At 38.7% G+C, this 15,760-nt stretch overlaps 2 protein-coding genes across 2 annotated transcripts; both read left to right on the forward strand.

Moving 5' to 3' along the window:
- The first annotated feature begins 3,168 nt into the window (after positions 1-3,168).
- LOC117789295 (DNA replication ATP-dependent helicase/nuclease DNA2) lies at positions 3,169-7,570 on the forward strand. The gene is made up of 3 exons (XM_034628409.1): positions 3,169-3,726; positions 3,788-4,843; positions 5,752-7,570. Exons 1-3 carry the CDS (start codon positions 3,169-3,171, stop codon positions 7,465-7,467), a joined length of 3,330 nt encoding a protein of 1,109 aa, XP_034484300.1. The 3' UTR covers positions 7,468-7,570.
- A 2,194-nt stretch (positions 7,571-9,764) lies between these two features.
- On the forward strand, positions 9,765-10,558 carry LOC117793884 (probable G-protein coupled receptor Mth-like 11). The gene is made up of 4 exons (XM_034634319.1): positions 9,765-9,861; positions 9,921-10,083; positions 10,155-10,352; positions 10,410-10,558. The coding sequence occupies exons 1-4, from the start codon at positions 9,795-9,797 to the stop codon at positions 10,459-10,461; spliced, it is 480 nt and encodes a 159-aa protein (XP_034490210.1). The 5' UTR covers positions 9,765-9,794; the 3' UTR covers positions 10,462-10,558.
- Positions 10,559-15,760: the final 5,202 nt, after the last annotated feature.

A 15,760-nucleotide genomic window follows, 5' to 3' on the forward strand; every position in this document is an offset into this window, starting at 1 on the left:
CATAATCCCTAGTTCCCCGGTTTACCATCCACCCCCCCCCAATTTCCCCACTTCGCCACTTCAGCACCTTCCTTCTCACCACACCTCCCACTTCGATCGCCGAGGCGACTGCATTGGTTTTCCCTTGTGGCTTTGGCGTCTGTTGTGCCGGGGATTTGCGCCGGAGCCGCCGGAACGTGCCGCTGCACATGCATCAATTTGCTCTGGCAGCCGCAAGCCCCAAAAACCCCAACTAAACACCCTTCACCTACGCCCCGCCCTCTTGCCCACAGCCATCACTACCCCTCAACCCATCAGCCCCTATACCCCATTCACCACCGCCGAACAGCTACGACCCCAAGCTCATTGCCATTTAAATCTGCCGCCCATGAACTCGTCCTGGTTTCCCCGAGTGTGTGTGTGTGTGAGTGTGTGTGGAAGAAGCTGCTGCATAAGTTCGTTAATCATTAGTCTCTAATGCGGGCCATAGGCGTGCCACACACACACACACACAGACGCATAACGAGACACATACATACACAAACACTCACACATACATAAATTAAACAATTTCGCTTGATTAAAACAGGCGCAACATTTAAAATACACACAAACCTACACACACACACATAAGTAATATAAATTATGAGCACAAAATTAATGTTTTTGTTATTGTTGCTTTTGGCGCCACAATTCATATAAAATTTGTTTTTGCTGCGCAAATAATTGCAACCAAAAATTGCTGGCCAAAACACTGTGTGTGTAGTGTAGGGAAGGAGGGAAGTGTGTAAATGCGGGGGGTGGTAAATAGTTATGGTCAGTTCGTCACGTTGTTACCAATTACATAAATAAAAGAATAAATTCCTTTGGTTGCGCTCTTTGCTGGCTGATTATATAAATTGCGTATACGCAGCGTTGCATCTAATAATTTCTGCAAGCACACACACACACACATATGCACAGGAAGAAAGTAGTGGAAGAAGTGTGGCACACACACACACACACATACACTAGCACTAGCTGAAACATCTATGCCAAGGTGCAAAAAATAAAGCTCAAGGCCGCAAACGCAGCAGCACTTCAATTTTTACACACATACAGACACACGCGTGTTAGCCAAAAGTCTGTGTGTGTGTTAGTGTGGCTTACGGGTGTGCGTGTGTGAACGACTGAGGTGCAAAGTAGTTGCCACTTAAGCTGCACACAGAAACAAACACACAAAAAAACAAGTTGAAAAGGCTACAGTTGAGCAAACTAGTTTGTGAGAGTCCCCGTATTTATTCTGTAATAAAAAGTAAACTAGAAATTTAAATGAAAATACCACAAACATGAAAAACCCGCTTATTATTTTTCATAAAAAAACCTAATATTTTTTTTATTCATAAATTTTATACACACGATTTTATTAAAGTTATTTCAGAAAACGAAAGCCATTTTAACAGCGGCTATGACACTATCGAGTACTCCTGACAATTTTAAGCGCACCTCTAAAAATAGCAAAAAAAAAACAATAAAATTAATTAAAAAAAAAAATAAATGTGAAAAATTCTTGCCTTAGAAAAATTTATTAAACTTGTTTTTTGTCATCTGGGGTTCCAAAAGTACTATAAGAATATATGAATTTAGTTTCTGGCGGAAGGGAAATTTAATTTTTGTTGCCTAGTTTCTTGTAACGCACATTTCTCTTTCGACAAACTCAGAAGGTCCTTTGCACACTTTAAGTACAGGGTCTAGAAAAGGAACTTCAAACAGGCTTTTGAAGAGCCTCAGCCCGCTGAATGGGCTAACGCAGGACAGAGGGGGAGGGATTGAAAGTGGGAGAAAGAGGCTGCAGACAGACAGTGAAAACAGTTAAAGTGCGCAAACAGTGGGAGAAACTGCATGAGAACAGTAGAGAAAGGGGGGGGAGGACACTTGGTTTGGTTTTTGTTTTTGGTGTGTCTTTATTTTTTTTTCTTGCGCTTCGCTTGTTCCGTCGCTTCGGCCCATTGACTGCAGATCTGTGCAAATTGACTTTTTATAAATGTGAATATATGTACATACGAACACACATGCTATACATACATACATATGTATGTACATGCATACATATATGAATATGAAAGCTTAAATGAGCAGAGGTCCATCTGCAACTTCACCTGTCTGTCGCTTGGCAGCACTGTTTTTTCAGCTGACAAGTAGGCAATGGAATTCATTTAATTGGCAGTCAGAGCCTGCAAATTGAAACATACATACATACATATATATAAATAAACATAAATGCGGACAGAGGGCGTGGAGTGGGGAATGAGGGATGCGGGGGAGCTGGCTATCCAAGTGGCCACTACTCAGCACAGTGCACAATGTGAAGCAGCAGGAAAAAACAAACCATTTGTCAGGCGTACAAGCACGGACACACCAACACACATGCACAAACAAAATGACAAAATATAAAAGTGGCATAAAAAGTCAAGAAATGCACACACACACACACAAACACATGGATAGAGCAGGAGGCAGGCATCAATAACAGGCAAACAACAAGAGCAGCAACAACAACACAAACAACTGTTAGGTCGCAAAGCAAAGTGACGCCGCAGCCAAAAGTCTGAAGGCAAAACCAAAACCAAAAGGCAATGCAAAAGTACACAAATAAGCAAAAAGTGCAGGCGGCAAAATGAACATAGACACACATACACATGCACGCACATATAAAAGCTTCACATATATACAACTACAAAACGAGGTGTGCCCAGTCAAATTGTACATGCAGAATAGCAAATATATGTATGTTTATTTTTCCATAAAAAATAATTTTTTAAAATTGCTAGATTTATTTATAGCTAATTGGAATTCAAAAATTTTTCTAGCTTTTGCAGTTAAAAAAGTGCTAAATCTAGCAATAAAATTGCTAACTTTAATTTAAAACTGATGTATATGATAGATAGTAACGAAATTTTGTGGCATAACGTCGATCGGCGACATCATCGATAGTTTAGCTTAACAGCTGATTTAAAATAAAGTATCGTCATTTATATCGATGTTATATTGATATCGGACTGCGTGCTCATGCGATCGATGAACATTTACTTATTCTGCGCACGTGGTGTGTACACACTGACTAGTAAATTTTGGCGCGAATTTTATAACAATGTTCGTTAACTAAATGATAGTGATATTAAAAGCAATTGTTTATAAGCCAATGCAATTATGCAGGGAGCCAAGCGTGTGCTGTCGCCTAGCAAAGCTGACAATGTGTCCGCCGCGTGCAAGAAGTACAAAACTCTGTCGGATTTGCCGGTCGATCAGGAGAATTATGGATTTCTGTTGGACGACGACGATGATTTCGATTTGAGTGCACTGGATGCTGCTGTGACGGCTAACAAGCTCGATCTAAGCCACTGGCAGCGATGTGTGGTGCGCACTGCGGAACGTCTGGCCAAATCGCAAGATCTGGTGCTACACTTGAGCAGCGACAAGGACATAGATGTCGACGAGGCATCTGCAGGGGCAGCGGAGGCAGCTACCGCAGTCTGCCATCTGCAGACACCATGGAACCACACGCCCATACAGCCGGGTGATCTTCTATCAGTTCAAGCCACTTGGCAACCTTCGCTCTCCAGCTACGTGGTCAACAAAGAGTCGGGTTTTTGTGTGATTCATCCGGATTTGCTGATATCCAGCACGACGGTGACGGGATCGCTCTTCTGCCGTCGCAAGGCGGTGCTGCAGGATCGCTTTCGCGGCGTCGACGCCACCAATGCTGTGGTAAGTTCTTGAAATTCCAAAATAAACTTCGTATAGTTTGTATAGTTTACATTGCTTGCAGATGATTATTGGCACGCTGGTCCATGAGCTGCTGCAGACGGTGTTGTCTCAGCGCCTGCGCAGCCAGGAAGAGGTGCTGGATGCACTGCAGCAAATGCTGCACAGCACATCCCTCGCCCAGATGCTCTACGCCGGCCAACTCAGTCGTGCTGAGATTGAGTTGCAGCTGCATAAGTTTGTCGATCCCATTGTCGCCTTTGTGGCACAGTATATGGAAGGTGTCATGCCATCGACGATGCCCAAAGAGATGTATAAAGGACGCATTGAGCAAATCCATGACATTGAGGAGAATCTGTGGGTGCCACAGCTGGGACTCAAGGGCAAGGTGGATGTTTCGGTGCGCGTGCGAAACCAAAAGCAGCCAATTCCCTTGGAGTTGAAGACTGGACGCGCCAGCTTCTCCATGGAGCACAAGGGTCAACTGCTGTTGTATGAACTGATGCACTCGGCCTTGGGTCAGGAGACGCGCAATGGATTGTTGCTTTATCTGCGTGAAGGCATCGTGCGTGAGGTGCGCGATGGACGGAACGAGCAAAGGGATCTTGTCCTGCTTCGCAATGATCTGGCGCACTTTCTAACACGCAATGTCCAGCTACCTGTGGCTGGCGAGTCGTTGTCCCTGCCGGAGCAGCCGAACAAGCTCCTGCAGCCGTTTGAACTGCCCGATCCCATTTCGCATCACAGCGCCTGTGGCAACTGCGCTTATGCCACGCTCTGTTGCAGCTTCGCCAGCACAGATGCCAATCTGGAGCTGAGCAACTCGCATCCATTGCGTCATCTAATGCCGCAAGTCTTGGAGCATCTGGACAAGGCGGATCATGAGTATGTGCTGCATTGGTGTGGTCTCTTGGCGCTGGAGGATCAACAGTCGCGCCAGTCGCCCCACCAGCGCACGCTCTGGACTGAGACGCCCGCCAGGCGGCAGCAGCAAGGACGCGCCATCTGTGAGCTGCAGCTGCTCGCCGGGCACAAGACGAGCTGTCACAATGGACGCTACGAGCACAAGTTGCAGTTGTCTCCGCTCGCGGATAAGGAGCTCAACTTAACCCTCAGCGGGGTGAGTGTGCAAATGTTTCCATAATTTGTTACAAATTCCCTATTCTTATGCATTTTGACCAAATTATATCAAGAATTCAGAGATTGGGGAAAAAGAATTAGGAACAGAACTTGGAAAAATTTTATAAGGAAATTGAAGTTCAAAAAAATATAATGTCGACCGATTTGAACAAAATTTGGTCACAATCAGGGATGCCACAAAAATCAAAACCAACCGAAAATCTCTTAAATATGTATGGAGATTTCGGAGATTTTTGGTTTGTTTCTCTTTCTGTGGCACCCCTGAATATACAAAATGAAAAGAAATTCATAATCTGCGAGTTTGTTTCAAATATCTCTACACAAAAATAGTTTTTGCATACTCAGCCTTCAAAATCGACCGATCGTTCCTTTGGTTGCTATATAATATAGTGATCCAATTGGAAAAATATGTTGATCAGTACGACCTACTTAAATGAATAATCTATCAGATTGTTTGAAATTTATCAAAAAACTATAAAAATTTTTGTACTAAAACTTGATTTTTGACCGGCAACTTAATATAGTGATATGATCCAAAAATAAAAATAAACTTGAAAAATCTTGAAAATCTCTAGCTGTTATAGTCTCTGAAATCGACACCTTTATACCATAAAAAATGGTAACCAATTTTAAAATTTTTTTCAACAAGAAACCTTAGTTTTAAAATAAATTTCTAGTTTCCGCTTTTTGAGCTGAAATTTTATTTTTTTTAATTTTTAGCATATTATTAATTGTGTTGTTTTTAGTCCGATCCTGACAAGATTGATTTTAAAATTCTTAGGACCAGCATTTTATAGATTTCATAGAATCAAAGGGCAAATTGGGTTCTTTTTTCGCAGTTTAGATGAGGTAATAATTGACAATCTCTTTATGATCCTCCATTTTTAGTTCGAGCTTGGCGAGTATGTGATCGTTAGCTGTAGCTCCAGATTGGCCATTGCGGCCGGCTATATAACGGGCTTGGAGGCACGCAGCCTGTGCCTGCAGCTGGAACGTGATCTTGGCCAGCGTTATGGAGAGGAGACGTTCATTGTGGACAAACATGAATCGCAGAGCTTTGCCAGCTTCAACTATACTAATCTTGGCCTGCTGCTGGCGGCTAGTGAGCGGGCAGCCCAACTGCGCTCCATTGTGGTGGCCAGAACGCCACCGAAGCAGCACAAGGTGTTGCCACGTGTGATTGGCAGCAAAGGCGGACCGATGTTGCGTCCACTGAACAAGGTGCAACAGGCGGCGGCACTGCGGGCACTCACCACAAGCACACATCTGCTGATCAAGGGATTACCCGGCACGGGCAAGACTCAAACACTGGTGGCCATTGTGCGTCTGCTGCATTTGCTGGAGCGGAGTGTCCTCATCACGGCCCAAACCCATTCAGCCGTTGATAATCTGCTGTTGCGTCTGCTGCCACATGGTCTGCCACTCTTGCGACTTGGCAACAGTGCAAGGATTCATCCCCAGCTGCAGGAGATCAGCGAGGCAAGGCTGACGGCCAACTGTGAGACGGTGGAACAGTTAACGGAGGCATTGCAGAAGCCCACCATTGTGGGCGTCACTTGTCTGGGCGCTGGACATGCTCTGTTCCTGCACCGAAAGTTCGATTATTGCATTGTGGATGAGGCGACGCAGGTGCTCCAGCCGACGGTGCTGCGGGCGCTGAGCCATTGCAGCAAGTTCATTCTGGTTGGCGATCCGGAGCAGCTGCCGCCACTGCTGCGCAGTCGTGAGGCACGTGCTCGTGGCGCCGATGAGACGCTCTTCCAGCGTCTCGACTGCGAGGAGGCAACGGCAGTGCTCACCTTGCAGTATCGCATGAATCGCAGCATTACCAGGTTGGCCAATCAGCTGACCTATGGCCAGGCGCTGCAGTGTGCCAACGAGCAGGTGGAGATCGCCAAGCTGCAGCTGGATCCCCTCAAGAATGCCTGTCTCTGGGCGCAGCGTGCTCTGCAAACTCATCTGGAGCAAGCGGTGCTGTTGCTGGACACATCCGACTGCTCGCAGCGCTGTCAGGAATTCGTTGTTCGTTCCAAGCAGCTGGAGGAGACAAGCGTCTCCATCGAGCAGCACTATGGGGAGTCCGAGCCAACATCTCAGCGTACTCGCTCCCGTCGTGTGCCCAAGTATACCAACTACTGTGAGGCGTCGATTGTGATGCATCTACTCCGTCAACTCCTCGACGCAGGCTATGATGCCTCCCGCATTGGCGTCATTGCTCCCTATCGTGCCCAGGTGGAGCTTCTGCGCAAGCTGGGACACAATCTCGGCGAGGTCGAGTTTAATACGGTGGATCAGTATCAGGGACGCGATAAGGATCTCATCATCTACAGCTGTACGAAGACGGGTAGCTCTGCCGCTGGACAGGATATGGAACGATCGCGAGAGGCTGAAATTCTTGAGGATCAGCGGCGCCTCACCGTTGCCATCACTCGTGCCAAGCACAAGCTGATCCTGCTCGGCGATGCCAAGTGCCTGGAACGCTATGGTCCCTTCAAGCGTCTTTTCCAGCACATTCCCGATAGATGTCGGCTGCAATTGACCGAAGGTCGCATGGGATTCAGCTGGCAGACGCTGCTCGAGGAGCTGGGACAGCTGATGCAGTGAATTCCACTCCCAGCATTGTTGGAGGATAGTTAATTCAATATTTATGTATATGCATTTCAATTTGTTATTATTTATAAATCTATCAATATATACATTTCTCTTATTTATAAAATTTTTTGTATTTATTTCTGTTGATTGGAAAATTGTTTGATCAACTGACTGACTGATGGATTGACTATCTGAGTGAATGACAAATTAAGTGTCTGAGTGATTGAATGATTGACAAATTGAATGATTGATTATCAGACTAATAGTTTATTTATCTGACTGATTGATTGACTGGCTGATAGATTGTTACTTTGACTTATAGATTGTTTGATTGCCTGATTGACTTATTTTTATTTTTATTTTCCTGTTAAGATTTGAGGTCACAAATAACTTTTACTGTCGTACACATTTAAAGAATAAACGATACAAAGTGTAACTTTCAATTCTGTTTTCAGCTGTCATTGACTTAAATTATTTCTGATATTGAGTTGAGCTATTATGACTGTTGAAATGAATGAGAAAATTAAAAATATTTCTAATTTGTTTTGTATTTGCGTCAGTAAATAGTAACAAGTGAAGTTAATTTTATCGTTTATAATTATATTAGTTGTAAAAAGCAATCTGGAACAATAATGTAATGCAATTTTTATAAAGTCATCAATCAGATTTCTTTAGTTTACATTTGAGCTCGAAGAAAAGCAGACCTAAGTGCATATTTAGAAAGAAATATTATTGTAAAACATATAGAATTCTTTTTAATAGTGTAGATTTTATTGGATTATATTTATGTTGGGTTAAATGTGGAAAATAAGTTATATTTTAATGGCTGTGTGTACTGTCCATCTTACGAACAGTGCACGCTTTGAAAACGGATCCGATTTATATATAGATATACCAAATGACAAAATTAAAACTTATGTGCAGGTTGCCAGCTATCCGATAGGATATCTCTGTCAGGTGAAATCCGGCGTGGTTTTCTCCTGTGATCCAGACAAGCTGATTCGCAGTTATTCCTTAAATATAACTCTCTACGATGGAAAAGATGTGGCGGAGGCCTTTGACCTGAATGAAATTGGATTGCAAGCTATTTTTGAAATATCATGCAGTGTTCTTAAAGATAATCTCACTGATGATCAAGCTGAAGGTCAATGGAAACTATTTGAGGTTTGATAGATCGTGAATATTGGCTTTGCTTAAATATTAATGCGAGTTTAATTGGTTTTCATAAGAATGGAACATTGTTTGATCTGGCCGATAGGAGTGCTTTACAACAGGAGGATAACTGTCTGATATCACTAAATATTTCCAATGACTATAACGAAATTATAAGGAAGAGCCCTAAGCCAGAAATGCAAATAAGGACAGAACAAAACCAAAGTAGTAAGAAAATCCAAAATCCATCAATATATATATAACTGGGATCGAAGCAAGTATGATTATTTAAAGAAAAATTAAAAAATCGAATTTATTTATTTTTATTTTTGTTATTAAATTAAAAAGGTTTCATTTATTGTTGTCAACTAAAAAAATGTTAAATTTTATTTTTAAAAAATCATTAAATAACACTTTTTTTCAACTTTTAACATATCTATGAGGTATGGCAATTCACTATTATTGAATTAAAAAATACAAATAATTAAAAATAAGATTAATTGAATGTTTTTTATATACAAATTTAAATTTGTTAATTATTTTCATCATTTTTTAAATTGAATTGGGATATACATACTTATATCTGATTTTTTAATTTAAAACAGAATCTGAAATAAAAATTTATGTTTTTAAGGGAATACCCCACAAGATAAAAGGCTATCTCACTTTTTCTCATTCATCTAGGTTAATTTTTTGCAATCCCTAATATATTAGTATTTTACTTTCAGTTGACCTGCCTGGTGCCATTAAGGTTGTCTCAGTATTTTGTATGGCTATTATCATTGTCGTGTATTTGTATTTGCCCCAGTTTGATACAATTTATAGCAAGTGCTGCGTTAATTATTTTATTTGCCTAACTATTGGTTTCCTATTACTGTTTGTTGAGAATCTATATGAAGATGGAGTGCCTTCAAAATTGATTTGTTATATGATTGGTAAGTTAAAGCTACGATTTTAATGGATAAGCACAATATTATAGCAATATCCATATAACAGGTTTCTGTAAACCTTTCACTGTTATGGCCGTATTCCTGTGGCTCCTGGTCATTAACTATATTTTGTGGAATACATTCAAAAGCTTTGGCGTTACAAGGAAGATCAGCATTCTGAGATACCACATCTTTGTCTGGTGCACTGCTGCGGTGTTGCCTGTGATCACAGTATCAGTTGAAAACGGCTTCACAGTCATGAAATGCATTCAAATATATGGACAACGGCAACCTGGTGTAGATGTTCAATACTGTTGGTACTTAGGTGAGTTCATTAATTTAAAATGAAACTATTAAAATACTCAATGTTACTTTAACAAACAGAATGGAATTGGTTGATTGTCTATTATGTTTCAATGTGTCTATTAATTGGAATCAACCTGACGCTCTCTATTATTACGGCAAGGCATATATACGTGGAGAATAAAAAGAACGAATTGCAGTGGAACAGTTCTGAGAGTCAAATGAAATTAACAAGTCAAGCAGAGTATTATATTTACATAGTTTCTCTAATGATTATATTCTTATAATGTTTTGTCTATTTTTTTTTTTTTTCAGTTTCTGTATGTTTTTTCGGATGTTTGCTGTTGCAGGCGTTATCTGGTTGCTTGACATGCTCGAAATGCTTTCTTTTCTATTTGAAATCAATATGGAAATCATGGAATTTATTTCTGAAATAATCCTATCTTCTCAGGGCATATTATTGTTTTTCGTAACAATTTTGAAAAGGGACGTACTACAGTCTCTCTCTAAACGGTAATTTCCTGTAAATTCCATATTTTGTTAGTTTATCGTTTCGTTCCTTTTCCATAGAATGAAGTCAAAAGGCGATAAGCCAATTCAACGGTCAGAAATTCAAGAGTAAGGAAAGAATCAAAATCGATAAGTGATCCTAACAAATTAACCTTATTCACTTTTGTGTATTTATAGTTAAGTTTATAATTAAATTATTCTATTTTACAATTCACATCAACAATAATATTTATAACTTTCACTACCAAGGTAAAAAAGTAAACACCCATTTCTGCTTTACTATGTTATCTTTTCTTATAAAAAACAGCACTCTAAAAATAATTATAAAAAAATGATAAGTCTAATGCGGGTATTGATATTTTTGCTGAGAAGTTAGTAGAAAAATAGTAGAAAATTGTTTTTTGCTTGTTCTTTGGTATAACATACCATGTAAATATTAATTCCATATTATAATAAACATATTAAGATTATGCGCAATATTTATAGTAAATGTACAATAATCTTAACCGCAGTTGAATAATTCTAAACTACATTACTTCAACTACGAATTGTTCGGGTAACTGTGCAAATTTCTAGTTCCCACAACCTAAAGATTTTCGTAGCCACAAACGGAGAGACAAATTGTGTGTGTATGTTTGTCGATAGCTTCAAAATAAAAAAAAAATTATGTCATCCAGCAATGTTGCTTATTTTAGGAACTCACCTCGCTAGTGTACGAGTGTGTGTGACTTGCTTGCATTTATATTTTATGTGTACTATCAGCAAGTAAGAGAATTGATGTTGAAATACACACACTTATGGAGCACACCTCGCACCCGCAAATTTTAAGACATAGAAGAAAGATACGTATGTTTGTCAGTGTATAAGCTTGCAACACACAGATAAAGAGAGAGAAACAGAGATGGGGGAAACCCAAAACCAAACACTGTTCACAGCACCGAAAATTTCAATGAGCTACGCGCACAAATAACTACTTATGCAAAGAAGTTAAGCTGCAGCTACAACAGCAGCAGCAGCAACATGAACGACAACAGCAACTACAACTACAACAACAACAGCAACAACCACAACAATAGCAACAACTGATGTGGCACGTGGCAGGCTGAGGCTGAGCAAGCAACTCGCCCAAAAGCCTTTGTTCCTAATGCAATTGAACGTAAAATTCCAAATGCTTGTAACATACACACAAGGGGCAAGGAAGACGGATAGAGTGAGTGAACAAGAAGGCGAGAAGACACTGCACATGAAACAAAGGTAGAGACAGAGACAGAGATAGTAATGCAAGGACAACAAGATGAAACAGAATGCGGCTATAAAAAATGAAAAGAGACGAGCTTAAAAGTGACGAGACTTAAATGCACTTGCTAATCAATTTGTTCAATATAAACTTGCTCTCATTTTAATTACAATTCAAATATTAAACTAACTGAAGACTCTTTATAAAGCGTTAATCATTTTTGAGCATCAAGCACTTGAAATAATCAAAATTTTGATGAAATTTAAACTCCATTAAAGAATTTATTTATCAGGCTTACATAAATAAAACAGTAGTTATATTATTTATAATACAATACATTTATTTGTTACATTTATTGCATTATTTTATGTAAACAAAGAATGAAGAAAGTATGTTTGCTAATTAATTCTAGTTAAAAAAAATTAAATTCTTCAATTCTTACTTTCGAACCAACTTATTTTGATTTTCAACTTTTATTAAAGTCCTTACATATTTTACATATGTATGCATATACACAACTTACCTACATAATTAATTAACTGCTTAATTAACTGCGCCAAGGGCAATTACGCATACGCCACGTTGCCTACCAACTGATTAATCAATGTTTATTTATATAAGCAATCAGGTGCATTTAAAACGCACATTACTTAATTGATAGCTAATTCTTTCAATTAAAGAGTAAAATAAAACAATTAAAATTTTAATTATTATTTGTAATACAAACATTGTATATATTTTATTGCTTAAACTTTTTATGCTGAATATACGCAATGTGCAGATGCCCTGTACTATGAACAACTGTAGGGTATTACATATTTGTCAAAACTTATTGATAAAAGATAAGTGGCATCCTTAACGTTGAAGTAAGAAAGTAAATTGTTTTCAACAACATGTTAAAGTTGCTGTTAGCTTGCTTGGTAGTATATAACTTCAAATCAAGGGACTAACTATACAGTTAGCTAGTATAGCACCGTATATATCCATGAGGCTTAGAGTGAAATCCGTAGTCACATTCCGATATAGTTTCTGGTTGCATGACAATCGTGAGATGCCTTTTCGTTGCCATTGCTATAAGCAATAAAGGCGACCTCATAAGTTGCCATGCCATGTGGGTGGGCGTTGGGCGTGGCATAGCCATGGCACAAGTATATTGGCATTTCAAGTCGACTGACTAACCGACCCACCAAACGAACAGCCAACAACGATCCACGAACCGACCCAACCCAACCCACTATTGTAGGGAATGTGTGTGTGAGTGTGTGTGTGTGTGTGTGTTTTTGTCTCGTCTGCACACAGTTCTTTATTACACTTTATACTCGTACAGCATTCGCAAATCTGCACATTCACACATTCGCCAATTCGCAATAACTGCATGTAAATGCGACGTCTAAATGAAAATTCGAGTTGCTTTCTCGTACATAGTCTAATTAAAAATAAACATTTTAATTAATATACAATGCACAGATATATTTGTGGGTCTTAAAATGTTATCTAAAATATCGTTCAATGGATAATGATAAATAGAGGCGTGCTCTACTATTATTAAGTGTTATTAAGTGTTGCCATTTTGCAATATCAACTGCATTTCATAATGTAAATTAAATTGTGTCTTACAAAAAACATTCCTAACAATATATATATGTTCAAATCGTTGCACTATATCATAGTTGCCATAGAAATAAACGGTCTAAAATTTTTGTTATACATAATATGCACATAATTTTAATAAAAAAAAAATATACATCTCTAAAACTATTGTCTAAAATAAGAAACTTTATATGAGTTATTTGTTTTTATATATATTTGTTTATTTATTATTATTATTTTTTTTAAATAACGTATTGTGTTTCATTCCTAAGGAACTAAAAAAACTGCCATAATAAAACTATTGATTTCAATTAAAAACTTTGTATGCATGATTAAAAAATATATTTGATCAAAAAATACAACCAGATTTGAAAATTAAAGTAAAAAAATAATTACGGCATAAAATATTATTTAAAGTAATTTGTTTCTCAACACTTGTAATCCAAAGCTAGACTATGAGCAATACAATTGAATATCTAAAACATTATTTATATGAAGTTAATTTGGATATGAAATGTGTTTGTGTGTGTGTGTGTGTGTGTGTGCTTGCACTTGTTGTTGTTGTCGTCGCAGGTGGTCGCTGTGCAGCATTTTATATTTCGTTGATTTATTTAAGTCATCGCGGGTTTTAATTGCGCCAAAACGCAATGTTTGTGTGTTTTTATTCGTTTTGTGGGGCGAGCAGTTAAATGTTTATTGCATAATGGCGCTTTGCATGTTGTTGGTCTTTTTTTGTTTTTTATTGTAATTTTGTTTTTGGCTTTTACTCATTTTCAGCTCATTTTTGTTGTTGTTGTTGTTGGCGTGTTCTTATTTTTTTTTCGCTTTGCAGCTTTACTTTTGTTTGTGCCCAAAGCCTTTGAACTAAATTTTTGCTGTGCGTTCTATAAGTGTGTGTCTGTGTGTGTGTGTGTCGGTGTGTCTGCCCACATTGTTGTATGCAATTGCAGTTGTTGTTGTTGTTGTTAGTGCTGCTGCTGCTCTGGCATTGCCAACATCATCATCATCATCGCGGTGCTTGGCAACCCTGACCTGAATTTAACTCTAAAAATTTGTGCGCAGTTTTTGTTGCTTTGCTTTGTGTGTGCGTGTGTGTGTGTGAGTTTCGCTTACTGATTTGCCACACATACACACACACACACATTCACGCACACGCACAACCTTTGCTACTGTCTGTGAGTGTTAATTTAATATTTGTTTTTATTTGGCTTCCTATTTTTTTTTTAAATAAAAAATTCTTTAAGTTTGTTGCAGTTAAGAGAGAGAAAGAGACAGGTAGAGAAAGAGAGCATGAGAGTTATGTACATAGCTAAATAGGTAAAAGCTAGTCTAATGACAAAGTGAAGAAAATGCGGAAAATGGACAAATGGACAAATGGAAAACTGCTGCTGCTTCTGACGAAGCCGTAGCTTGTGTATTTTCGTTTATGGTTCAGTTGCAGCTTAATTCACCTGGCCATGCCCGTCGTCTCAAAAAGAGATAGAAAGAGCGAGAGAGAGAGAGAGTGAGTCTTTTGGCCAACTGTTGTTTTCTTGGCCTGCCCTGCTCCCTGGGGCTGTCAATGGACTCCAATGAAAGCCACACACAAAAGCCTTTAAACCAGAAACAATACAAATTTAAGCTCACCCCACTTTTCAATGCCTCCATTGCTCTTTCACTTCCCCCCTCTCTCTCTCTCTCTTTCTCTTTCTGCACAGAGCGAAAAATGCAGAGATTTGTTACTTGAAACTCCACAGCCCCAACTTAAGTCTTACTAAGAATTATTTGAGTCAATTGCAATGATCTGGATTTTATCTCAAATAAGATTTCTTATGTCCGCAAATTTGAGTATTTTGGTATTTTCAAACTTATTGTGAGCTCAAATCGTATTTGATATAAGTTTGTTTTAAGTACACTTCCAGTCCATTAAAGTCAATAAATTTGTTAAAAAAAAAAACATCTGAACATTTGATTTAAAGTTTTGTTTAAGCTTTACAAGTTTTTAAAATTACAGAATGGCACTCAAGTTTTTTTGAGCTCTGGCTGTATTTAAGCTAAACATGAATTTATCGATATTTATTAATTTCGACCGTTTTCTTTAAACAAAAAATGTTTTCATGCTAAAAGTTTTTGCAAATAATTCTAATAGTGACAGCAAAAAATGTTGTTCAAAAATATCTTCACTTATATTTTTTTTTAAGATTTTTCGAAAATTGCTAAAAATTACTATTTAAGCCACTTTTTCCTCCTTTTCATAAAAAATTTTTTTTGAGATCATCTCATACAAAAAAGTTTTCGAACTGCTTCTCATATTAGACAATCAAGAGCGATTTGGAAGTTCTAAGCAAGCAAACGTTAAAAATTTATAAGATTAAAAGATCTTGACTTATGGTTTTACAGTATGTATAATGAATTTGCTTAGCGCTTTTTTCTCTCAGTGTGGCAGCTTTCAGTGGAAGCTGCAGGTAGCCACTTGGCAGCCGATCCGACTTGTTGTGTGTGTGTGTGTGTGTATTTGTTTGTCTCGGACAGGCCATGCAGTTAGTTAGGTAATGACAATCAACTTGAATCACTTGCCACCCTCCTAACACCCCTTGTACCTACT

The sequence above is a fragment of the Drosophila innubila genome, chromosome X (genome assembly GCF_004354385.1).
Source record: "Drosophila innubila isolate TH190305 chromosome X, UK_Dinn_1.0, whole genome shotgun sequence".
NCBI lineage: Eukaryota > Metazoa > Arthropoda > Insecta > Diptera > Drosophilidae > Drosophila > Drosophila innubila.